General features: G+C 41.0%; 1 protein-coding gene across 2 annotated transcripts; it reads left to right on the plus strand.

The window, feature by feature from the left end:
- The first annotated feature begins 53 nt into the window (after positions 1-53).
- hagh (hydroxyacylglutathione hydrolase) lies at positions 54-25,936 on the plus strand. Of its 2 annotated transcripts, none has more exons than XM_043711311.2 (9): positions 54-168; positions 3,158-3,324; positions 4,903-4,967; positions 7,106-7,223; positions 8,000-8,108; positions 10,776-10,879; positions 19,832-19,933; positions 21,654-21,733; positions 25,602-25,936. In XM_043711311.2, the coding sequence occupies exons 1-9, from the start codon at positions 99-101 to the stop codon at positions 25,699-25,701; spliced, it is 915 nt and encodes a 304-aa protein (XP_043567246.2). In that variant the 5' UTR covers positions 54-98; the 3' UTR covers positions 25,702-25,936. The 2 variants fall into 2 exon arrangements, with proteins under 2 accessions (XP_043567246.2, XP_087854054.1); XM_087997928.1 differs by lacking the exon at positions 54-168 and adding an exon at positions 1,451-1,474.
- Positions 25,937-27,144: the final 1,208 nt, after the last annotated feature.

Below are 27,144 nucleotides of genomic sequence, written 5' to 3' on the forward strand. Positions count from 1 at the left end.
TGCAATTGGTTGAGATTGCCCAATGAAGGAGAGGCTGAGGGTTGGAGGTGAAAGGCTGTGTCTGGAGCCGGAGTGTCCCCGGTCTCCTGACTGTGAGTATGCTGCTGCCGGTACACCGGCTCGCCAGTGTCACCGTCACCGTGCTGGCTGCTGCCGCCCGCAGGATCGGTAGGAGCTCCCTTCCCTCACCACCTCCTCCTCCCACTGTCAGCAAAGATACCTTTGCATTTGTCACTCTAGACCTGTGTCGCTGCTAAATACAATTTATTTTCTTTAATATTGTCTCTTGCAAACGTTTTAACCCGTTAGATATTCTTTGAAAGCCTATATTTATTTTCTCATGCAAGCATTTAACCCTTCTTCGAAAGTCTACCTTCCTGTTTAAAAAAAAACGATTATTCGTGTGTGTCATTCTGTATATGATATTGCGATTTTATACAAACCATGCGGAAGCCAGCCCAGCTAATTATTTAAGTGGGTAAAATCCACACACGTGGTATACCTGCCTCTTCCTGGTACTTTGTTTTGGTAGACGTTTCTTTAAAATGGGGCCTGTCAGTCAGCACAGAGGCCCATCTCAGCGTCAGTTTACACCGTTTATAATATTGACCAGGAGTTAGTGCAGTGTTCTGGCCCTCTTACATTTCCTGCACCGGGGAGAAATTCAAATGAGGTCATGGCTGGGTAATAGTCGAAGAAAGAGGAAAGTGAAAGCGTCTGTCTGGGCTGCTCTTTAGTAAACAACTGTAGTGCAGCATAAGAGTCTTACAGCACAGAAACAGGCCCTTCGGTCCAACCAGTCTACACCTACCATGTTCCCAAACTAAACTAGTCCCACTTGCCTGCCCTTAGCCCATATCTCTCTCAACGTTTCTTATTCATTTAAGTTAAAAATCACATAACACCAGGTTATAGTCCATCAGGTTTAATTGGAAGCACCAATTGGACTATAACCTGGTGTTGTGTGATTTTTAACTTTGTACACCCCAGTCCAACACCGGCATCTCCAAATCTTTCTTATTCATGTACTTTTCCAAATGTATTTTAAATGTTACAGGACCTGCATCCAACCACTTTCTCTGGCAGTTCATTACACTCTGTCAAAAAGAAGTTGCCCCTCAGGTTCTTTTTAAATCTACCCCTTCACCTGAAAAATATGTCCCCCTGGTTTTGAACTCCCTCACCCTTGGGAAAAGACCCTTGCTATTCACCTTATCTATGCCCTTCATGGTTTTATAGGTCATCCCTCAACCTCCTGCACTCCAATGAAAAAGTCACAGCCTATCTTTATAACTCAAACCTTCTATTCCTGACAATATCCTGGTAAATTATTTTATTGAACCCTCTCCATTTTAATAATATCCTTCCTACAGCAGGATGACCTGAACTGTACACGGTACACCAGAAGAGGTGACACCAATGTCCTGTACAACTTTAACCTGACATCCCAACCCTCATACTCAAAGCAATGAAGGCAAGTGCTCTGATTGCCTTCTTAACCACCTTGTCTGCATGTGATGCAAATTTCAAAGTATTATAAATTTGAACCTCTAATTCTCTGTTCTACAGCATTACACAGGGCCTTATCATTAATAGTATAAGTCCTGCCCTTGTTTGTTTTACCTTGCATTTTTTCCAAATTAAACTTCATCTGCCACTCCTCAGCCCATTGATCACAATTCATCTCTCGGTCACTGTCCGCTATACCACCAATTCTGGTGTCATCTCAATGTCTCTTAAATTCTCACACAAGTCGTTTGTATAAATGATGAACAAAAATGGACCTAGAACTGATCCCTGTGGAACACCACTGGACACAGGTCTTCAGTCTGAAAAACAACATATCCCCCTCTGTCTCCTACTGCTAAGCCAATTTTATATCCAATTGGCAAGGTCTCCTAGAATTCCATATAATCTAACTTTACTGATTAGTCTACCATGCAGAACCTTGTATTATTGGAAACCTGATTAAAGAGTATGGTTAAAACAAATAATGTGCAAAGGAAAATAAGTGTAAATGAAAGTGTGCTAGAACAAAAATAAAATTTTCTTTTAGCAAACTGACAAATCACGTATTTAATTAAGTTACTTACGGTGTTGGCTAGTATTCTGGTGATTTATCATACGCGACAATTGAAGTTTTCCATCCTAGAGGCGATTGTGCTTAAATGTGAGTAGGCCGTAAAACAGCATTTTACTACAATGGCCAAAAACTATGGGTGCTCCACTTTTAAGTATAAACTGATTCCTTTGTGTCACAACAGACTGCATTTTCCATATTAAGTAAATAACCCTTATAGTCTTTCCAAAGTCAACTCCATTATTTATAATTATAATCAAATGGGTTCAGTGCAATTTGCAGTTGTTTTGTAAAGACAGAGGTCCCCTTCAGTTCTATTAAGTTTTCTTAAATCCAGTCGATTATGACTGATATCAGTCTAAGGTAAGGTAGACTTTTATTGATTTGACATGAAATTCACTGGACGAAGCCAAGGTGAGAATACAGAATGGGGTCTTTTGCCCATAACTCTGTTATCTGTTCGACCGAAGCCATTTACTCAAATTTGTTATCCCCAATCCAGTCTCTAAATGGTTTGTAAATACATCGCTTTGAAATCGGAAATGGAGCGAATAATGTTTGGCTCAAGTTAGAAACAAAGGGACTAAAGAATGTGGCTTTACTTATTACAGAATATCTACTTTCAAAACAAATTATATCTGGACTAACATGACATTAGCCAGGTTAAATGTTACTACTGGCTTCAGCATCTTTTTAGGTAGGAAGGGCTATAAAAGCAGCATGATGCTATGAAAGGATCTGTGAGGAAGTGCCTTTTGTGGATGTTAAATGAGGTTGGAAATGAAATGTAAACAAGGACAGAGAGGACGTCCATTCAGGTGAGGTAAGGAAGGGTTAATAGCATCTATAGAAATTACAAAAACGAATTTAAGCATTTGGAAGAAATTTAAGCATTCAGATGAAACATGGAAGAATAAAAACTTTGACAAATAATCATTGTTTTATGGATAATTAGACAACTCTTTACAAACCATATAAAACATTTATCATACTCTTGGTCAATTAAGCCTGTGATGTTCAATTATACAAAATATTCAGAAAGAATATATAATTTCATATGTGTTTGTTTATCTGCAGGTTCACTATCTGCTCAGTTTAGACCTGCCGTTAGAAAGTCTGAAACTGTTATTCAGGCAAACATGAAGGTGGAATTGTTGCCAGCACTGGCTGATAACTATATGTATCTCCTCATTGATAATGAAACCAGAGAAGCAGCAATTGTGGATCCAGTGGAGCCTCAGAAGGCAAGCAGGAATAAAACATTCCTTTTTTAAATATTTTAAACTAGTTGGCTGTTGTCATTAATTGTTTATTCGATGATAATGCAACTGAGGCAAACTAGAAGTTATCTTTTATGTGTAGTTGTAAATTTATTTTTAATTCTATTTGGGTGTTTTATACATGTTACCTAATCTTTTTTTTCTTATTCTTTCATTGGCTGTGGCATTGTTGGCAAGGTTATCGCCCATCTCTAATTTGCCCTTCCCAAATCACGTTTCAGCATTTTCTGAGGGTGCAGAGTCTCATGTAGGCCAGAGTGAGTAAGGATGACAGTTTTCTCTCCTTATTGGGCGTTGTTGAATCTGATGGGCTTTTTCAAAAATCAGTGAAAGTGTCACAGTCACCATTTCTGATACTAGCAATTCCAAGTTTCTACTTGATGACATGTGTAACAACTGGTATGAAACAAAGACTCCCAAGGCAAAATTTATACCCACAGACCAATGATCCAACCACAACTTCAGGTTGAACTTAATTGAACTTAAATACCACCAGTCACAATGGTGGGATTACTGCTATACCACCTCAATATAGTTCAGCTTGAGTGATCTTAGAAAAGCAAACTCAGCTAAGATAGTGTAATAAAGCATTTCAACTTGCAATGTGAATACAGTGCACTTCTGGTTTGAGTATATCAGTCTACTAACACTGAAAAAATGTTATTCTGCTACATCTGTAACATACTGTTATTGTAAGATGTGGTTTCAACTATAGCAGAAATTTATTTCTAAAAACGTGACTATTAACTTGGTTCATCTTAATATAATTCAATTTGGGGTACAACAGTATTTAAAGATCAAGTTATCATAGCTTAACAGTAAAATTGGGAATTTATAATATCTCTTGATAAAACTAGTTTTTATATTGATATATTTCCAACACTAAATTATAATTTTGATAATGTTATTCTACAAGCATGTTTTTGGTAAATATCAGATTAACCAAAAACAGACTATCATACTGCTGTGGGTGGGAGCTTCTGGTGTGCAAATTGGCGACCGATTCTACTAGGAGAAAGTGAGGACTGCAGTTCTTCTAAACAACACTTCAAAAGATTTACATTAGCATAAAGTGCTTGGGAAGTTTGGGAGTTTTGAATGCATGATAAAAATGTACTGCAGTATTGTTGGTTGACAGATTATGGAATTTAAAGTGCTGAAATTTCTGCATTGTACCTAATCATTAATGAGGTCCTAAGCTTTGATGTTTGCTAACTTGTCCCTAAGCCTTCTGGACTATGTTCATAGGGGGAAATGGTGCAAAGTCTATATCATGCAATCAAGAGCTTTTCAAAGCCCACTGACCAACTAAGTGAATGTTGTATAAGTAATGATAACCCAACCTGAATGAAGAAAATGGGGAATTCTGATGAAAGCCGCTGTTTCATTCAATTTCTACATCATATCAGAAGGGATTTCTTTTGTAAATCGCAATTAATTATACTTCAGTAATTTGGTAACTGGATGTTATGAAGAAGACCTGTGATCTGAAAGTTGCCTATAATTTCAGTTCCAAGCAGGTGATTTCTGTTTTTCTGTTAGGTGGTTGAAGCAGTAAAAAAGCATGGAGTAAAGCTGACTACGGTTCTTACCACACATCACCACTGGTAAGCATTTTTTTTTAAATAAACTTTACAAAGGGAGTAAATGACATAGTAACAGGGGAAAAAAAACACCCATTGTAGCCACATAAACCTCCATAAAACTCAGTATAATCTGGCTATTGATTTTTGCTTCATAGCTCAATGTATTCCTACAGGTGACCATTGTTTGTCTCTGTATTCAGATCTGGACTTAACAGGAAAAGAGCAATCTAAGTTTATTAGCGGAGGGTGGTGAGTGCATGGAATGTGCTGCCTGAGGAAGTGATGTAGGCTGGTACAGTTATAACATTTAAACAACATCTAGATGGGTAAATAAATAGGAAGGGTTTAGAGGAATATGGTTCAAACGCTGGCAAATGGGACCAGACTTATCTAGGATACCTGGGCGACATGGACGAGTTTGTCCGAAGGGCTCTTCCATATTATACATCTCCATGACTCTATAAATGCATTTAATATAGAAAAAGCCCAAGGCAGCCCATAGAGTAGATACAGTGGAAGAGTTAAGTGAGATAATCAAAAGCTTGAATGGAAATAAATGTTTTGAGATCGGAAGGATGCAGTGAACTTGAGGGAGAATGCTCCAGAGTATAAGGTTGAGACAGCTAAAGGATTTACCACAAATGATGGAACAGTCAGAAGAGGAGAGATGCATGACAATGAAGGTGTGATAGCAAAAAGTATTGCTTGGGAGGTAAGTTTGTAAAAGGTGTTAAGGGACAGCACTGATTATAGAGAGGCAATGATAGTAGTAATCTAGTGCAGTACAGGATGGAGGAAACAACATTTGGGAATTCGGGATGTGAACAGAAGGATATTGGAAGTGTTCAGTCCAAAAATGGTACAGCTATTAATAAGGATTGCAGAAACCTTGAGAGTGAACAGCAATGTCACTGAGGTGTAAGTTAGATGACTTGCTGAAAGGTATGCTGTTGGTTCTACATTAGGCTAAACAAGATGATGCACTTTGCACAGTCTGAGTTTGACTTTAGCAAAAGGCAAGAAAGGAGTACCAGTGGTAATTAGGATATGAATATGCTCTTTAATATAATCTGTACTGATATGCTGCTGGGAACAGTGAAGCAATTATACAAAGAGAGAGAGAGTGTGAGACATGTTGATAACATGGGAGTTGCAGAGTTATTGTATACGATGTAGAGTCTTGGGTTATAGTGTATCATAAAATAAAACAATAAAATGAAATGTGACCAACAGCAGTTTTCTATTGCAAAAACATTGCAGTAGTTGGTAATTGTCACTGAGGGGATTGTGAATAAAAGCTGAAAGAGATCGCGGATTTCAAAATAAGAGGCAAACTGACAAAAAGAGCAAAGAACTAATGAAATTCTTTGTATCCAATCCCTACCAATTCTCTTGTACCTCGCCCAAAACTTCCCAGATGTTCTCACCCTCGCCCATTACAGCATCTGATCTGGACAGATCCAACACTCCGTGCTATAACCTCTAATGCAAAGGGGAAAAAGCCAATAATTCAGAACAACAAAAGAAAGATGGAGGGCAAAAGAGATAGACAGCTGATCAAGGGTACACAATAATTTTTAACAAGCTAGGCACCATTATATGTACAGGGTGAAAGCACGAAGAGATGCAGAGGCAAATGGAGCTACAGCATTAGGCTAAGATAGTGCGATCCCACTGTTACATCTTCCAAGTGTGATACCAGAATATTTCCAGGTATTTAGGATCAGAGTGTGTGGTGCAGAGGACCAACCCTGTGCCAGTGTGATGAGCATTGAGATACTCTCCGTATTGGCTTATTTGTGTTGATCTGAGGATAGAGAACAGACAAGACACTTCAGAGGCAAATTGCAATTCAAGATCTCCACTAATGCTGGGTTATATAGTGAAGAATGGAGCTAACCAAGAAGTGGGGTTTGGATTGTTGTTTAGATAGGATGTTGATGTAGCTGATGGAGGAGTTGATATACGAGTGTTTGCAGTTTGAGAGATAGGAAAGATTCAAAAGCAGTGATCAGGAAGATACCTGTGTGCTACCTGCCCACGAGTAGGTATCTATCCACCCTTGCCCCTCCATACCTACAGTACCACATCTATGCAAATACCTATGAGTTGTTTTACCATTTGATTTTGGTAATCTTGACCTGCCATCTTGTTTCCAGGGACCATGCTGGAGGTAACACTGAGCTGGTGAAGAAGGTACCTGGTCTCCAGGTCTACGGTGGTGATGACCGGATTGGAGCTCTCACGTGCAAAGTGAGCCACAAGAAAACATTCCAGGTACATCACAAGAATCTGAGCTTTAACCAGAAAGATCAGCTGTGGCATAATCATTGTATTCAATTTTCTGCTAGTTTCTGTTTGCCAGCCCAACTACCTAATGTGATGAAAAATATCCTTAACAGTAAATGAATTTCAGTTGAACTTATGATTTTGTAACTGACAGTTTATGAAGAAGACTCAAATTATTTTAAAGTTGCATTATCTGTTTTGACAAGACATATAATTGCCGCCTTGTTTAAATGTTAACAAGTTGGCCATCTTTTGTTTCCCTGGTGATCAACTGGGTACACTACTGGCCTGGAGTGCTGTGGGGATATGGGTGTGGACTGCTTGATAATTGTTTCTAGGAGATATAGGTGCAGTTTTGTATGTCTGCTTGATTTCTTTCTGTCCTCGCACTCCCTCCGAAGTAGACTTATGTCATTACTGTCACCGTGCTAAGAGCTCTTCAATCCTCCGTTTACTGATGGGTAGCCACATCTCCAAGTGAACTGCTGGCTTTGTCCTGTGCAATCCAAGATTTACAATTTATCCCCTGCATTGCTATGTTAATAAGATCTTTCTATGCACAAAAAATGAATTCTATACTGTTCTAGGCATGTTTTGCTTGCTTCTACATAAAGCTGTTTGATTTATGAAATAACATGGTTTGGAAATAAAAAAGAGAGACTAGAAATGTTAAGAAGTGACTTAGATTACTGATTCTTAGAGTGAGAGAAACCGTGTTTTAAAAATTAAACTAACTACAAGACGTGATGTGCTTAACCATTCAGGTTGGCTCTTTGAATGTGAAATGCCTGTTTACACCCTGTCATACATCAGGACATATCTGCTACTTTGTGACAAAAGAGAATAGCAGTGAAGCACCAGCTGTATTCACTGGTGAGTGTAGCTGAAACCTCCCTTTATAGTGTAACAAAATAATCATTCAACAGACAGATAACTCTCTGTACTGAATACTCATTGGATGTGCCTTGATTCTCAAGTGAAAGTAATCTACATTTAGCATATTGAGTATTAACCAAGCTTTCTGTAATAAGGCCAAATAACTTTCTTTTGAAGTTTTTTTTAATAGACTAGACCTTAAAAAATCCTTCAGTTTGATGTATATAATGTTGATTCTGTCTGTATTAGCCTGTAGAGAAATCTTAAGTTGCTAACTTTGATTTTTCAAATTAATTTGCATTAAATCTAAAAATTTGACCAAGCCCATTTTGGAGCATGGAATGCCACTGCAGAGAACCAGTAGTGAGTTGTGAAGCACTCTCTGTATTGAGTCTTAGGTGTCAGTTCTGTTGTGCAGGGGAGGGAGATAGACACTTCCAAGGTACAATGCAATTCAAGACCATAGGCACTGCTAAGTCAGATAAATAAGGGGAAGTGACAATGATTGGGCTCAAGGGCACCTAAGCAGGGAAGCTGAAGGGAAGGGGTAGTTACCAGGAACAGTTGGGGACTAGTTAATGACAAATGGGGTCAGTTAACTTAGCTAGCTCCTTTGTGACACACATGGATGCCAACAGCATGAGTTAAATTCCTGTACCTGCTGAGGTTACTCCCCTTCTGAACCTCTCCCCTTGCCTGAGATGTGGTGACCTCCAGGTTAAACCATCATCAATCCTCTTTCTCTCCTTGTCTTTCCCTCTTTGATAGCGGTGGGGGCAATAGTGATTTTGGGAGATGTGAGTAAGTGAAAGAGTGAACAGCGATGATTAAGTGAACAGTAACAGTTGGTTGGGGTAAAGACCTCCCACGTTATCCTGGGTCTTCAATCACATTAATATTTTTAGATAATTTACCTTGGTACTGGCTGGCTGTCATGCTTCCTGTATAAACTTCTGATTAAGTGTCACATTTTAGATTTGGTATTCCAGATTGTGACCAACAATAGCTGCCCAATTAGAACAAGCCAGTCTTTTTGTTGGGGCATCAAGCAGATGTTAATCCCTTCTTTTAACTTAATATGGAAAGTAACATTGATTTTATGGTCTTTACCAATGTGGCTTGTGTTGAATGATTCTACCTGTCTGCAATCTGGGAAGTTCACTGTTATGATTCCATACTGATTTTCTAGGCTATGTTCATTCAAGCATCATCATACAGTAGCTCACAAGGAGTCGTCGAGTCATGTGACACGGAAACAGACCCTTCGGTTTAACTCATCCATGCCGACCAAATACCCTAAACTAATTTAGCCTATTTGCCAGCATTTCATGTACCTATCCAGATGCTTTTTAAATGTTGTAATTGTACTAGCCTCCATCACTTCCTCTGGCAGCTTGTTCCATATATGCACCACACTTTATGTGGAAAAATTGCCCCTCACGACCTTTTTACAACTTGCCCTTCTGACCTTAAACCTATGCCCTCTAGTTTTGGACTCTCCACCCTGGCAAAAAGACCTTGCAATTCACCCTATCCATGCCCCTCATGATTTTATAAACCTCTGTAAGGTAACCCCTCAGCCTTTGAAGATCCAGAGAAAATAACCCCAGTCTGTTCAGCCTCTCCTTTTACCTCAAGCCGTCCAACCCTGGCAACATCCTTGTAAATCTTTTCTGAGCCTTTTCAAGCTTAGCAACGTCTTTCCTATGGCAAATAGACCAGAACTGAATGCAGTGTTCCAAAAGTGGCCTAACCAATGTCCTTTATAGTTGTAACATGGCCTCCCAATGCATTGACCAATGAAAGCAAGTGTACCAAATGCCGCCTTCACTACCCTGTCTTTTTGACAGAAATGTGGAGGATTTTAAGGCTTGTGCACACTTTTGGTTCATGACACCTTTTAAAAGCTTGTTTGAAGTTACTTTTAGGAAAGATCATGTGTAGCGGTCAAGATGTCCTCCATCAGCATCTGTGACCCACCTCCTCTTACACAGTACCTCCTCTTTCATAGATACTTTCATTATTACTTCAACAACACCAGTCTTTCCCTGTATCAAAAGTAGTTGCAAGAAAAGAGAGATTTGCATTTATATAGCACTAATGACAACCTGAGACAAATTGCTTTACATGTGATTATGCACTTTTTGAAATTTTGACTTCATTGTAATGTAGGAAATCTGGCAGCCATTTCCACACATCAGATTAAAGAGGTTTATGGATAATGAGCCTGTCTTGCAACTAATAATTCAGTCATTGTTGAGTTTGTTGTTTCTGTTCCTAAACTCATCATTCATCAATATGAATGAAAATGCTGAGGCAGTTAGAAATAAGAATTTGTCAAAAGTACTTAGTAAACTAAAACTCACATCAAGGGGGACATTAAACGTAAATCCGAATGAAAGATATATTATACACTGACATTGTTTAACTCCAGTGATATTTTTTGTATGCCTTCTGTCCGATGTTTGTCTGTTCAAATGGAATGGTTGACGTTTCTCCTGTATTCTATTCATTTACAACATTAACTGTTCTGGATTATTTGAAAAACAATCTTAGCCCTTTTTTCTGTTTCAGCCTTTCATATGTTTAATCTTGCTTATGCATGTTCAAAATTTCAAGGTTCATTTGTAATGTAATTATATGTTGGTTTTGATCTCCTCACAGGCGATACACTATTTGTTGCTGGATGTGGCAAATTCTTTGAAGGATCTGGTGAGGAAATGTACCGAGCACTGATTGACATTCTTGGCAGCCTGCCACCTCAAACGGTAAATGTTGTAATGTTCGGTAACTGACAGTGTATTTTTTGAAACATCAATGCTTTGGTTGTTAATGAAATCTGCCATCTTTATTCTGTCATGTCTATAATTCTGCAAAGTCATTTCAGCATAAGTATCACTGCACCCTGTTATCCAGGTAGTTTTCTTTCCTTACTCCTTTTTTGTTTTGAAACAACAATAAAAATTGCGGGAAAAGCTCAGCAGGTATGGCAGCATCTGAGGAGAGAAGTCAGAGTTAATACTTCAGGTCGAGTGACCGTTCCTCAGAACTGATGGCAGCGTGCAAAATGTCAGTTTTCATGCAGAAGATAGGATTGGGGGAAGGGGTAAGGAGTCCTGATAGGTCGGGATAGAGTCCAAAGAGAGAGAAGAACAGTTGGACAGACAAAGATAAAGCCAAATCTCTCCTCAGATGCTGCCAGACCTGTTGAGCTTTTCCAGCAATTTCTATTTTTGTTTCGGATTTACCGCATCCGCAGTTCTTTCAGTTTTTCCTTTTTCTTTGTGAACAAATGTTTTTCCCTTTGCCTCCTGCATGCCTGGAGATATTAGCCAGTTGCCAGGGTCAGAGACTCTTGAAGACATCACCCAAAGGGTTATATTTCAAATGTAAATTAGACTTTGTCCTGATTGGCTGCCTTGCTTTAGCAGTATCATAGTTGAACAGGAGTCTGTCTTCATCCAGTGTTCTCACATGTACTCGTGAACACAATGCGGGGACAACTAATATAAATTAGGAAAATGAATTTGGGTCACTTTCCTTATTCAGAGATGATTTGTTTGCTTCCCTGAGATTATCACACAGAACAAACTAAGAATTAAGGACAGTACTGAAAGTTTATGGTTATTCACTCACCAGGCACTGGCTCCTTCACCTCTTCATTCTCCCTGCCTGTGCTTCCTTCATCCTTCATTTCATAGTTTCTCTGCATATTCCTTCACAACTTCCTTCACAACTAAGTCCTTTTTTGTTTCTTCGATCTTTCTCTGAAGATTGCTAACTTCAGTCAACATTGTTAAACTAACACCATACCCATTGATTCTGTATCTAGCCCTTTCCTCTTAAAATGCTGCAGTGAATGTCTGTCATTTCGCCCATTGCCTTGTTTCCTCATCAGGTCCAACACCCACGTTATCAATATCGTGAGAGTTTGAGCATTTCTAACTCACCAGTTTTTCTTCTATTTTTCCCAGCATAACCGTAGAATCGGCCTGATTGTTTTCTCCTATTATGCCCAGTGAATCAACTGTGGTATGCCCTAAGTCCTCCGTCCCATGCTATTTCTAATGTTATGACCAAGGCCAAAGGGTGAACTGATTTCTTTCTGATCCTTCAAAGATGATCAGGAATAGGCAGGAAATGCAGAGCTGAGGTTAAAATCAGATCAGCCATGATCTTATTGAATGGCAATTAAGACTCAAAGGGCCAAGTGACCTACTCTTGTTCCTTGTTTGTATGTTCCATGTCCCACTGGTCACAATAAAGTTTGAATTTAAAAAGGAAAGTGATATTGCCAGTTATACATCAGACCGTTTTTAGCTCAGTATGAGAAACAGCCCAATTCCTTAAGTAACAAGTAAAGGATTAGTTTATTTAAAAAAAAACTTACTGAAGACAGGATATAAAGATTATTAACAAAAACTTTAAACTGTGCAAATATATGCAGTTGTATTTGTTGAAAAGTAACACACTGATATGCACATAACCTCCAAGTCTGTGAAAAGGTATTAAAACTCTATAGAGTGTTTTCTTTTGAAGTACTTTGGTCAAGTAACAGTTAAATTCAGAAAAAAGAATTATTCACAGATTGTCCCAAGTGCTGATTTCTAACCAAAATCACTTTGCATATACACTGTTGGCAGTGGAATTTCTTCCTGGATCAGTTATGTCTAGCTGAATTCACTTTTGTTTTTCCTGGAGACAGTGGTGGTAGATTGTGAATTCTCCTTTTGGAAACCCTCCACTTGTGAGATGAGGTTTTACTGTGTGTATGTTCAACATTCAAACGTTGAGAGCCATCTAGGAGAAAAGGAAAGGGGTAAATGCTATTTCTGTAAAATTATCTCTGACTCTGCCTGTTCAAATCCTATATCTTTATCTAACCCACGAACTAGGTCATGTGATCATTTTATGAAAGTATTGTAGACTTGACACCTTCTTCCAAACGCTTTACAAATGTAATATTGAAGCTGCTGTAACCACTTGGTATTCTTTTCAAAGAGTTCAAGGTATATCCAAGTCTTATCAATTATATTGCAAACTAATATTTTGGATAACACACCTTTGTTACAATAATCTATACGTTATCAGTAATGCTTCCATCTACAAATCCTTGTTCAGCTTTCAGATGCATGCTGATGACACCCAGTTTTACCTTCCCATCTTCACCACTGAGACTAAGATGCTCATAATATTGGAGACATAGTTAAGATAGTATTAAGACGTAGATAAGTCTTGATTTCCTCTTGCTCAACATTAACTCCCTCCTCAGTGTGGCTATTTCATTGTCCTTGCTCACATTTTCAAATCCAAACTTCACTTCCTGTCTAATTGTATTTTTTTTTCCCCAACCCTATATCTTCTGACCCAAGCTTACCATTTATTTATTTATTTATTTATTACAGACAATTTGGCAATTGTATAAATTGTCGTAGTATCTCTAAGCAACCTTTGAGTGACTGTGATATTTATGACTGGGATACTGGGGAGGCAATAGCGTAGTGGTATTATCACTGGACTGTTAATCCAGAGAGGCAAAAGTAGGTACTGCAGATGCTGGAGATTAGAGTCAAGATTAGAGTGGTGCTGGAAAAGCACAACAGGTCAGGCAGCATCCGAGGAGCTGGAAGATCGATGTTTTGGGCAAAAGCCCTTCATCAGGAAATCCCGAAACATTGATTTTCCTGCTCCTTGGATGCTGCCTGACCTGCTGTGCTTTTCCAACACTACTCTTAATCTTGACCCTGTTAATCCAGAGACCCAAGTAAAGTTTTGGGGACCCAGGTTCAAATTCCACCACTGCAGAAACAACTCAGCCCAATTCCTTAAGTAACAAGTAAAGGATTAGTTTATTGCAAAAAAGAAATTACTGAAGCAAGGATATAAAGATTATTAACAAAAACTTTAAACCGTGCAAATATATGCAATTGTACTTACAGCAGATGGTGGAAATTGAATGCATTAAAAAAAAATGTCTGGAATTAAGAGTCTAATGATGCTCATGAAACCATTGTCAATTGTCAGAGGAAAAAAAAACCACCTGGTTCACTAATGTCCTTTAGGGAAGGAAACTGCCAGACCTTACCTGGTCTGGCCTCCACTTGACTCCAGACGCACAGCAATTTGGTTGACTCTTAACTGCTTTCTGGGTAATTAGAGGTGGGCAATAAATGCTGGGCTAGCCAGTAATACCCTCATCCTGTAAATGAATTTAAACAAAACGATTTCCTAAGTCATTCGACACCCACTCTTCTCTCCTCTCCTTTCCTTCAAAATGTAATGAGAAGCAGGGGCAGGCCTTTCAGCCCCTCAAGCCTGCTCCACTATTCCTTAAGATCAGGGCTGATTTCATTGTTGAGCATGTGGTATTGGAAAGACACAGCAGGTCAGGCAGCATCCGAAGAGCAGGAGAAACGACGTTTCAGGCATAAGCCCTTCATCAGAAATATTCCTGCTGAAGAGCTTGTGCCCAAAACGTTGATTCACCTGCTCTTCGGTTGCTGTCTGACCCACTATGCTTTTCGAACACCACACTTTCGACTCTGATCTCCAGCATCTGCAGTCCTCACTTTCTCCTAGCTGATTTCATTGTTGTCTCAATTCCGCTTTCCAATCTCTGAACCCTCCAATAAACTTTGACTCTCTAGTAGATCAAAAATCTGTGTAACTCAGTCTTGAATATATTCAATGATCAGCTTCCACTGCTCTCTGAGGAAGAGAGTACTGACCCTCTGAGATAATAGTCCTCCTCATCTTTGTCTTAAATGGGGGATGCTGTATTTTTAAACAGTACTGTCAGTTCCCAAGTCTCTGAGGGGCGAATACGTCCTGTCAACATCCTGTGAAGCCCCCTCAGATACTTGTAGATTACTTCTTATTCTTCCAAACTGTCAGATGTGTACAGGCCCAATCTGCTTCACCTCCTTAATAAAGTGATCCCTTCATTCCTGAAATTAGCCCAGTGAGCCTTCTCTCTACAGCTTCCAATGTCAGTGTATCTCTTAAGGAGACCAAACTGTGCATACTATTCCAGATGCAATCTCACCAATGCCTGGTACAGCTCTAGCAAGGTTTCCCTTTTATACGCGATTCTCCTTGAATGAAGACCAATATTCTATTTGCCTTAATTATTTGTTGTCCTTCATGTTAACCTTTTGCAATTCACCTACAGGAGACTCTGATCCATTCAAACGGATTTATTCTGTAGTTTCTCTCCATTTAAATAATATTCTGGTTTTCTTTCTTTTTACTAAAGACAACCTTGCATTTTCTCATATTGTATGCCACCTGCCATTTTATTTCCCCACTCACCACACTATCCATATACCTTGGCAGACTCTGCTATCCTTCTTATACCTTGTATTAGCCTTATTGACATAGATGGCTATAATATACTTGATCTATTCACCAAAATGCGAAATAGCGATTGTAAAGCCCAGCACTGATTCCTATGGCATGCCAAGCTTTACAGTTTGCCAATCTGGAAATGTCTAGTTTATGTCTCTGCCCCGGCCGACCCATTGTCTCACCTCCCATCACCAAACCATCATCTCCCAGACCATCCATAACCTCATCACCTCAGAGGATCTCCCATCCACCGCCTCCAACCTCATAGTCCCACAACCCCGCACCGCTTGTTTCTAACTCGTGCCCAAAATCCACAAACCTGACGGCCCTGGCCGACCCATTTTCTCAGCCTGCTCCTGCCCCACCGAACTCATCTCCGCATACCTCGACACGGTCCTGTCCCCCTTAGTCCAAGAACTCCCCACCTACGTTCGGGACACCACCCACGCCCTCCACCTTCTCCATGATTTTCGCTTCCCCAGTCCCCAGCGCCTTATCTTCACCATGGACATCCAGTCCCTGTACACCTCCATCCCCCATCACGAAGGACTCAAAGCCCTCCGCTTCTTCCTTTCCTGCCGTACCAACCAGTACCCTTCCACTGACACCCTCCTTCTTCTGACTGAACTGGTCCTCACCCTGAGCAACTTCTCTTTCCAATCCTCCCACTTCCTTCAAACCAAAGGAGTAGCCATACGCACCCGCATGGGCCCCAGATATGCCTGCCTCTTCGTAGGATATGTGGAACAGTCCATCTTCAGCAGCTACACTGGCACCACCCCCCACCTTTTCCTCCGCTACATCGATGACTGTATCGGCGCTGCCTCGTGCTCCCACGAGGAGGTTGAACAGTTCATCCACTTTACTAACACCTTCCACCCCGACCTCAAATTCACCTGGACCATCTCAGACTCCTCCCTCCCCTTCCTAGACCTTTCCAATTCTATCTTGGGCGACCGAATCAACACGGACATTTACTATAAACCGACCGACTCCCACAGCTACCTAGACTACACCTCCTCCCACCCTGCCCCCTGTAAAAATGCCATCCCATATTCCCAATTCCTTCGTCTCCGCTGCATCTGCTCCCAGGAGGACCAGTTCCAAATCCGTACAACCCAGATGGCCTCCTTCTTCAAGGACCGCAATTTCCCCTCAGATGTGGTCGACGATGCCCTCCACCGCATCTCTTCCACTTCCCGCTCCTCCGCCCTTGAGCCCCGCCCCTCCAACCGCCACCAGGACAGAACCCCACTGGTCCTCACCTACCACCCCACCAATCTCCATGTGCAGCGTATCAGCTGCCGTCATTTCCACCACCTCCAAACGGACCCCACCACCAGGGATATATTTCCCTCCCCTCCCCTATCAGCGTTCCGAAAAGACCACTCCCTCCGTGACTCCCTCGTCAGGTCCACACCCCCCACCAACCCAACCTCCACTCCCGGCACCTTCCCCTGCAACCGCAAGAAATGCAAAACTTGCGCCCATACCTCCCCCCTTACTTCCCTCCAAGGCCCCAAGGGATACTTCCATATCCGCCACAAATTCACCTGCACCTCCACACACATCATCTGTTGCATCCGCTGCACCCGATGTGGCCTCCTCTATATTGGGAAGAAAGGCCACCTACTTGCGGAACATTTCAGAGAACACCTCTGGGACACCGGACCAACCAACCCAACCACCCCGTGGCTCAACACTTCAACTCCCCCTCCCACTCCACCACGGACATGCAGGTCCTTTGACTCCTCCATCGCCAGACCATAGCAACACGATGGTTGGAGGAAGAGCGCCTCATCTTCCGCCTAGGAATCTTGCAACCACAAGGGATGAACTCAGATTTCTCCAGTTTCCTCATTTCCCCTCCTCCCACCTTGTCTCAGTCAAATCCCTCGAACTCAGCACCGCCTTCCTAACCTGCAATCTTCTTCCTGACCTCTCCGCCCCCACCCCACTCCGGCCTATCACCCTCACCTTGACCTCCTTCCACCTATCGCATTTCCAACGCCCCTCCCCCAAGTCCCTCCTCCCTACCTTTTATCTTAGCCTGCTGGACACACTTTCCTCATTCCTGAAGAAGGACTTATGCCCGAAACGTCGATTCTCCTGTTCCTTGGATGCTGCCTGACCTGCTGTGCTTTTCCAGCAACACATTTTCAGCTCTGGTCTCCAGCATCTGCAGACCTCACTTTCTCCTCAATGTCTAGTTTATCCCAACTCTGTTTCCTGTTCATGAGCCAGTCCCAGCCCTTGGTAATATATCATCCCAAAACCATGTAATAGCCTTTTATGCAGCATCTTATTGAATACCTTTTAGAAATCCAAATATTTTATATCTACTGGTTCCCCTTTATCCATCCTGTTTGTTATATCCTCAAAGAACTCTGATGTATGATTTCTTGTATTGACTTTGACTTTTAAAATTACATGGTACTGCCTCCTTAATAATAGATCTATTTTTCCAATAACATATGTTAGCCTAACTGGTCTATCGTTTCCAACTTGCTTTCTCCCTTCTTTTGTGATTAAACATGTTAAATTTACAGTTTTCCAATTCACTGGGACCTTTTCAGAACCTGAACAATTTTGGAAGATTACACACACTGCACCCATTATCTCTGCAACCCATTCTTTTAAGACCCCATCGGGCCCTGAGGACTTGTCAGTCTTTCATCCCATTATTTTTCCTATAACCTTTACCCTAATGATTGTTTATTTAAAGTTCCTCCCTCCATTTTGCCTCTTTATTTTCTACTATTTTTAGGATATTCTTTGTGTTTTCTACTGTAAAGATATACACTAGGCATTTGTTTAAGATGTCCATCATTTCCTTGTGTACCATTATTATTTTGTCATTCACTCTCTAGGAGACCAATGATCATTTCAATTTATCTGTTTCTTTTGTGATACTTGTGGACATTTTTACGATCCACTTTTATATCTCTTGCCAGTTTACTTTCCATATTCGTATTTCTCCCTCTTTCTTTCAGTTATAGCATAGAGCACAGTAACAGACCCTTCAGTTCCAACTCTTCTGCGCCAACTAATTTGACCAATGCCCATTTGCCAGCATTTGGCCCATATCTCTCTAAACCCTTCTTATTCATATACTCATACAGATGCCTTTTAAATGTTGTTATTGTATCCATCTTCATCACTTCCTGGCAGCTCATTCCATACATTCATCACCCTCTGCCTGAAAAGGTAACCCCTCAGGTGCTTTTTAAATCTTTCCCCTGTCACCTAAACCTATGCCCTCTAGTTTTGGACTCCCCCACCCTTGGAAAAAGATTTTGGCTAGCCACGCCCCTCATGATTTTATAAACCTCTATAAGGTCACCCCTTCCGATGCTCCAGGGAAAACAGCCCCTGCCTATTCAGCCTCTCCGTATAACTTGAACCCTCCAGTCCTAGCAACATCCTTATAAATATTTTTTGCATCCTCTCAAGTTTAACAGCATCCTTCCTATAGAAGTGCAACCAGAATTGTACATAGTATTCTAAAAGTGACCTCACCAATGTCCTGTACAGCCACAACATGACCTTCCAACTCCTATACTCAGTGTGATGACCAATAAAGGAAAGCATGCCAAACGCCTTCTTCACCATCCCATCCAACTGCAACTCCACTTTCAAGGAGTTATGTACCTGCACCCCTAGGTCCCTTTGTTCAGCAGGCCCAGGGCCTTTCCATTAACTGCCCTAGTTTGCCTTTCCAAAATGCAACACCTGACATTTATCTAAGCTAAATTCTATCTTCCACCATCTGATCAAGGTCCCATTGCACCCTGAGATAGCCTTCTTCACTGTCCACTACACCATCTATTTTGGTGTCATCTGCAAACTTACTGGTAAATATCCCTTTTATTCACATCCAAATAATGTATATAAATGATGAAAAGCAGTGACCCCAGCAGCAGGGTCTTGTGGCACACTGCTGGTCATCGGCCTCCAGTCCAAAAAGCAATCCTCTACCACCACCTTCTGTCTCCTAACTTCACGCCATTTTCCCAGTCTTCTCTCCAATTACTACATTTCATAGCATTGGACATCTCTTCATTCAATTTGTCACCACTTCCTGAGATAGAGCAGATGGAGCACCTTCCCTTGGAGGTTTTATTTCTCAATGGAATTTCCTGTTGGTATAAACATTCACCAAATGTATATACATATTTTTTAGAGGAAATTAATGAAAAGAATACTATAACATTGGCAGATGAAGAATTACTTTAGCACAGATCTAGAATTTGAAACAAGATGAGAAATGTGGAGTGTCACTGCAAGTATAAATGGGTATTATGTCAAAATTAGTAATTCAGTATTCCCAATTTCTGTACGTGATTCTAAATTTAGCGTATTTTTGCTTTTAGAGAGTGTACTGCGGGCATGAATATACCATCAACAATCTCAAATTTGCCCGTCATGTTGAACCAAACAATGAAGCCATCAGACAGAAATTATCCTGGGCAAAGGTAAGTTTGCTCATCCTGATGCAAGTTATTAAAGTTAAGCACTTATGGGATTTTATACAGTAATGTGTGAACTGCCCACTTCTACCTTTTGACTTGATTCCTGATTTACTGGCCCTTATGAATTAGCTGTCATGTTGGGTATCTAGAATCTGGCATCTAGAATCATAGTATACCTACAGCGTGGAAGCAAGCCATTCGACCCATCAAGACCACACCAACCCTCCACATAGCGTCCCACCGAGACCCACTTCTCTACCCTATCCATGTAACCCTGCATTCTCCAAGACTAGCCCACCTAACCTGCACAATTCTGGACATTACGGGCAACTTAGCATGGCCAATCCATCTAACCTGCACATCTTTGGACTGTGGGAGGAAAGTGGAGCACCTGGAAGAAGCCCATGCATGTACGGGGAGAACGTGTGCAAACTCCACACAGTCACCCAAGATTGGATTCCAACCAAAGTTTCTGGTGCTGTGAGGCAGCAGTGCTAACCACTGAGTCGCAATATCTGTTGAGTTCAATGCTGTACATGTGCATGGCACTGAGAAAGGATTTGGCAAAGATGTGAGGCTTAATGTTTCACAGAAACAGACCAAATTTGACCACCTCACTATATTGTAACTTTATTCTTTATGTGGCTAAGAAACTGGTTGTATTTATTATACTGTAAAGGCTTTTACATTATACCACTTCCAAAGTAAAGCAGTTATGACCTTCAGCTGTTACAAGAGAGAACGCAACTTGCCTTTTATCTACAGAGAATGTGTTTGCCTTCAGTAGTGATGCAGAAACAAGTTAGAAACAGACCTCATGCTGCCAGTAAGAAGCCAAATTAGAGGGAAAGAAAATGATTAAAATACCAGTTGGTACTGCTGTTGAGTCAGGACTTGAGAATGATGATGGGTTTGAATTAAGATTGTGCTGCAGGTCACCAAATTAGTAAAAGGTATGCTTAATGAATAAAGATACAAACTGCAAAGACCACTGACAGGAAAAGAAATGGAGGGCTTGCAATTATATAGTCCTTATAGCCTCAAAAATAGATTACAACCATTTAAGTACTTTAAAGTTTGATCGCTATTATCAATGTAGGAAATAGAAGTTAATTTGAACAATTGGCAATGTGATAATAGCCAAAACATCTATTTTAATCCTGTTAGCTGAGGGCTGTTCTACAAAATCTTGGATCCTTGATACCTATCCGAGTTACTGGATGAGACCTCCGTTTAATATCTCGTGCAAAACAAGGCATCTGGGACAGTAGAGCACTCCCTCAGTACTGCAGTGTCAGTCTAGGTTTGTTACACAGACCATTGAAATGGGTCTCAAACCTTCAGACACAATGACAGGAGGATAAATCCATGGTTAAGCCTCCCCCTAATTCTGAATTCCAGAAGTATGGAGTATTAGAGGAAGCCATCAAGAGCAGTGAGACTTGGCTAAAATTTCAGTGAAAGCATCTGACAAGAAATAAAGTCAGGCAAACAGTACCTAAAGTAGCTTAAATATTGGAGAGGAATTTTTTTTCTTTAATTTGTCTTTAAGTTTTGTGCGTTTGTCAGAACAAAATTAAATTGATTGCAGCAAAATATATTGGTTTCATGTCCTAAAGTTAAAATTCTAATACACTCTGTACAACTATTTGACAGTTGTAATGGGTAGATCGCCCATTACTAGTATTGGGTAAATTTAATTTTTTTTAATATTTGATTTTAGGAACATTATGATCTTGGAAAACCTACCATCCCATCCACTATTGGCGAGGAGTTCAGTTACAACCCTTTCATGAGAGTGAGGTACAGTGAAACCCACGTGAAACATTTTTAGGACTTTTGCATCTCCTCAGTCAAAATTCAGACTTCTTGCCACGATGCGATATGAAATGGTAGAGTTGTGAAACATACAATTAACTTCCTTTTATTAACTTTATTAACACAAATAATCGGTGACCTAACCATAATTTTAATCTTATGGGAATTGTCAAAATATCAAAAAAGCAGCATAAAATATAGTAGAGAGTTGATATGAGCTGTACATTTAAAGTAACCAGACCCCTCTAATACCCCAGCTTTAATAACTTACCCCATTTTGAATGCTAATACAGTAATTCCCTCCATATCCGTCGGTGATACGTTCCAAGACCTACTGCAAACCCTATCATTTAAATGGGAAACGTACCTCCCTGGCAGCCCCCGATCCCTGATTCTGGAATGTTCCATGTAATCTTTTCGGGCTGCGGGAAACCGTGGATAACTGAAACCACGGAAACTGATTCTGTGGATGTGGGGTTCTATTGTACAACTCCCAAATGCCCAACAGCCCATTACCACTTTCTTTTTTTCTTAAAAGTGGGGTTTTCTTGTTAACATTTCAGGGGAAAAATTTGGGAAACTATGGTGCAAATGATTAGATAAGTATATCGACATCAAGAGAAAGGTTTCCGAATTAGTCCTAAAGCCTTCAATTAGTGACTTCAGATTCTCACTGTTGAATGGCAACCACTATATTGCATATCATCAAAACCTCAATTCCCCTTATTTACTCGCCATTTCTAACTTTCCTCTCCTTCCTCTCCAAACTAATGACCACAAATTGCTGACCTGCAAACCAGAGTAGGTGCTGAGTGGCAGCAGCTCGGCGGCCATCATTAAACAGCTTCTTCAGAACTGTGTCCTTGCATGGATATTATCCACCTCATGCCTTTGTCCACACAAGTCAGAGTGGACTGAACTACAAGCCCCAGCACATCCTCTCACCTGCTGTTGGACTCACATCGACACTTTGATTTGGAGCTCAAGGACATCTACAACTTGCAGCCTTCTGCCAGGTCGCTTTACACACAAGGATGCTGTCACATCTCGTGCATCCTCGCAGGTTGCATCTTGCAGCTTTTGGGGCCTTCTTAGCGCTGACTCGCTTTGTGCTTTCTTGGAGACTGGCACACTCTGTCTGCATCACACTGTTTATTTTAATGCTTAGGATTTTCATTGTTGAGTTACAGGCTTCCAGCCCCTGTGCCAGCCATTGAATTGAGAACAGAGGGTGAAACAGGCAGTTTGTCAGGGATGGGAAGAACTGAACGGTCAAAGAGCTGGACATGTCACCTTCGACACTGTGCTGCATTAGTGTTAGGTTATCGTCCAAGAGGTTTACTCACTTTCAGAGTGCTACTCCTGCTCCTTCATCAGATGAAGGAGCAATGTTCTGAAAGCTAGTGCTTCCAAATAAACCTGTTGGACTATAACCTGGTGTTGTATGATTTTTAACTTTGTCCACCCCAGTCCAACACCGGCACCTCAACATTGTAGCTACATTAGTGTCATAGCAGCAGCATGTGCCAGAGCTTAAGTGGCAAACACGCGGCACATGCTTCAAGCAAACATCAAAGGCAAGCAGTCCTTTGGGGTTCAAGGAAGATGATAGTCATCAAGGGATATCACCACAATCAATCCATGGCCCTGTCTGATTCCAGTCCCGGTAATTAGTTAAGGTCAGTCCAGCAGGTTGATGCAGCCAGGTCAGCTGCAGTGTTGTGGAGAAAGCACAAGGAGATTTTTTAAAAATTCATTGGTGGGATGTGGGTGTTACTGGCTGCTGCCAGTATTTATTGCCTATCCCTAGTTGCCCCTTGAGGAAGTGGTGGGGAGCTACCACCTTCAACCGCTGCAGTCCACCTGCTGTAGGGTGACCTACAATGCCATTAAGGAGGGAATTCCAGGATTTTGACCCAGCGACAGTGGAGGAGCGACAATATATTTCCAAGTCCGGATGGTGAGTGGTTTGGAGGGGAACTTGAAGATGGTGGTGTTTCCATGTATCTTATGTCCTTGTAAACAGACATGGGCTAGGGTTTGGAAGACGGTGACTGAGGATCTTTGGTGAATTTCTGCAGTGCATCATGTAGATTGTACACACTGCTGCTACTGAGCGTCAGTGGTGGACGCAGTGGATTCTTGTGAATGTGGTACCCACCAAGTGGGCTGCTTTATCCTGGACGGTGTCAAACTTCTTGAATGTTCTTGGAGTTGTACTCATGCAGGCAAGTGGGGAGGATTACATCACACTCTTGATTTGTACCTTGTAGATGTTGGCAGGCTATGGCGAGCCAGAACATGTGTTACCCACCTGTGACCTGCTTTTATAGGAATGGACCAGTTTTCCTTCAGGGAGATGAAGGGAGAGATTGCATGTGATGGCAGAGACATATGAGAGGTGATATAGAAGCAGGAGAGACAATGAGCTGTCACCAGTGAGTGAGTACAAAGTGCAGATGGCAGGAAAAGATTGGTAGTTTGGGAGGATGCAGTGCATCAGTCAGTTAGCGGACATGATGTATTCAGCTGAGAGTTGCGTCCCGTAAGCTTTGATGAAACGTATTTGCAGTGTTTGAGTTAGTCTGAGTTTGAAGGAGCAGCGAGAAGACGATGGCATGGAAGATCATTGGCCTCCTTCCTGCACTGCTGGGTGTTCCTTTTAACAACAGGACACAGGCCTGACCTGTGCCACTCTCTAGGTCCTAGCAGGCTGTGCCTTGTGGCATGGCCTTCTGCAGCAGCCAGCTGTATAAATTACAGCCCTTCTCTCCACCAACCCGGCCACCCATAGCTAAGTGCTGCAGTCCCCAAGGCAGGCTATAGGCTTACCTTTCTGGGCCCTCTCCTCAATGACTGTGATTGCGTAGCTGATCTTTGAATATGGTGCCAACAGCGTGAAAGGACCTGGGCAGCAGTGAATGACCTCTGCCTCTCCTGGCACATGACTGAGTGAGGCAGGCACTGAACAGCCTGATTACTGAATAGAAGGCTGTGTGCAAAAAATAGCTCTGGGCCAGGGCGAACTGCGAATCTCACCCAAGAAAACCCCAGCTGAAGCTTAGCTCATTGCACCCAGCAAATCCAAACGTGAGAGACATCAGTCAACCAGCCAAGGGGTGACACATACATATCTTTATTTAAGCATTCGAGACAAACCTATTCAATGGAAACAGCACACGACCTTACAATCACTTTTCTTTTGTAACGTTCTGGTTTAAGCTATTTTTATAACTGCAGGAACTGCAACCAGTAAACGTATCCAATTCTAGCATCAGATTTACTTCTAGAATTTGGCAAATCCATTACCATTGTCTTATTTTCCCTTTTCTGCTTGGGAAAATCATATCCAGAAGCAGATTAACTTCAGATACTTTGCCAGTCAAAGGTGGATCCATTATCAGTGAACAAATCCACTTGCACCTTCATGCTTTCTCTCCATAGCATCAGTTTCTATTAATTTCACTTTACACTACCCTCTGGTTACAGTACGGGAACAGATCTTCATTCCTCAACCTGTCAGGAATGAGTTACATCCTGGGTATGCAGGAACAAATAATGCAAAGCTGTCAATTTAGGATCAAAGTATTCTGCAGCCATTTTGCATCGTACTTGGCTCCTTCATTCTTTCCCTGAAACCTTCATCCATAAAACCTTACGGTGCTTGCATGCGCCTATATATAGTCTATCCTAATAAAGTAAATCTCTGCTGCATCAAAACAGAATCTTTCACCATTTATCATCCCCTCGCTAGAATTAAATTATTTTTCAGGTTTAGGGTTTGAGGTCAGAACTCATGTTTATGACTGGGGATTGAATGACTAAGTGCTAAACAGTAAAATTATTTTTACAGGGAGAAGAGCGTACAAGACCATGTTGGACAGAAAGACCCAATTTTGACCATGGATGCAGTCAGAAAAGAAAAAGATCGATTTCAAGTTCCAAAGGATTAATTGCATCTGTACAAACACTTACCTCCAGCACAGTTTTCAATGCAGCACCTTTAAGTGTGCCTGGAGTGGCAGTGATCTACAAAGTACATGTTCAGTGGTGAATGTTCTGTGAAATAAATTGAATTTGCTTTGCAGGTGGAATTTGTAAAATGTATACAGATTTTCTTGTGATACAATCATTTATGATTGTCTGTATGTTCTGAAGTGTAAGGGGCTTTAGTCCTATTGTAACCTGCTTTCATCCAGTTCTTTTTTTTCCCTTTAAACCACATCATTTTCACTTCAGTACACTTCTGGTCTCCAAGAGCCAAGCAAATAACTGAGTTGATATTGAGCCAGAAGACTGCAATTTTAAACCCCAGTGTTAACTTATCAATTTGACTTGGCAATCATGTATTATTGAGTGATAAACACCAAACATTTGCAAAGTACCTCACCTCCAAGTTTGGAAAACAAAATATAAGACTGTAGATTGTCACATTCAAATCCATAATGGAGGAGGCACTTTTAAAGTTGCTATAGCCACATATTTCCTATGTTCTTCTAATAAAAGAGGTATAGAATGAATTTAACAGTAGTGGTATTTTCTGCTCCACCACTGTAAATGCCATCTGTCAGCTCTCCAGTGCCAGCAGCGTCACTCCCAACAAAGCAGAATCAAAAACTAGATGGAAGATGAGACAGGTGAAGCCTCAACCGTTTCTGAAAAACTGTGGCAAGGTTAGATCCGGGGTTGGGGGGAGGAGTGGGGGGGGGGGGTGGGGGGTGGTGGCGGGTGGCGGTGGTGTTAAGTGGTGTGACCCTCAAATTTATGGCTTACCCATAACCACTAAGGGTGGACTGTAAAATTCTATTTAGAAGCTCATGATATTTGGTCACTCTGGTTTCAAGACTTATGCTGTCTGCATTGAAGTGTCCACTTCATTAGACTCCCATTTTTCTTCCCACCATTCAATCCCAATTTATTCGTTTCTGAATTTTGAAAATTGTGAAATTCAGATTAGAAGATTCTTTTAGTTAGGATAGTGGTTTGAACGAGAGAGAATTAATTATACTTTAAGTAATAAATAATATATTTTGCTTTTATTTACGCACATTAATGGGTATAATTAACTGACCATTAAGAAACTTTTTATCTGAAGAATAAAAACTGAAATCATTAAATGGATTGTAGCTTGTCAGCTTGTAGTTGGAAAAACTGCATGAACACTATTTTGTTTCCCTCTCCTTGTTAAAACATTAGGACTGCCTTAATATACCTGCATCTGTCTGTACGATAAAATAATTTCCATTATATTATAGACCACATTTAATCTTGGCTTCCTTCCTGGCTTTAATTGTTTATGTGAAATCCAAGGGCTCTGAAGGTCTTTTAAGAATGTGAGAATGCATTGTGAAAGTCACAATAAATATGTTGTGGTAATTTGTCTAAAGCTAAGGCGA

The sequence above is a fragment of the Chiloscyllium plagiosum genome, unplaced genomic scaffold (assembly GCF_037043375.1).
Source record: "Chiloscyllium plagiosum isolate Xiang-an unplaced genomic scaffold, Cpla_swu_hap1 HiC_scaffold_20, whole genome shotgun sequence".
Lineage (NCBI taxonomy): Eukaryota > Metazoa > Chordata > Chondrichthyes > Orectolobiformes > Hemiscylliidae > Chiloscyllium > Chiloscyllium plagiosum.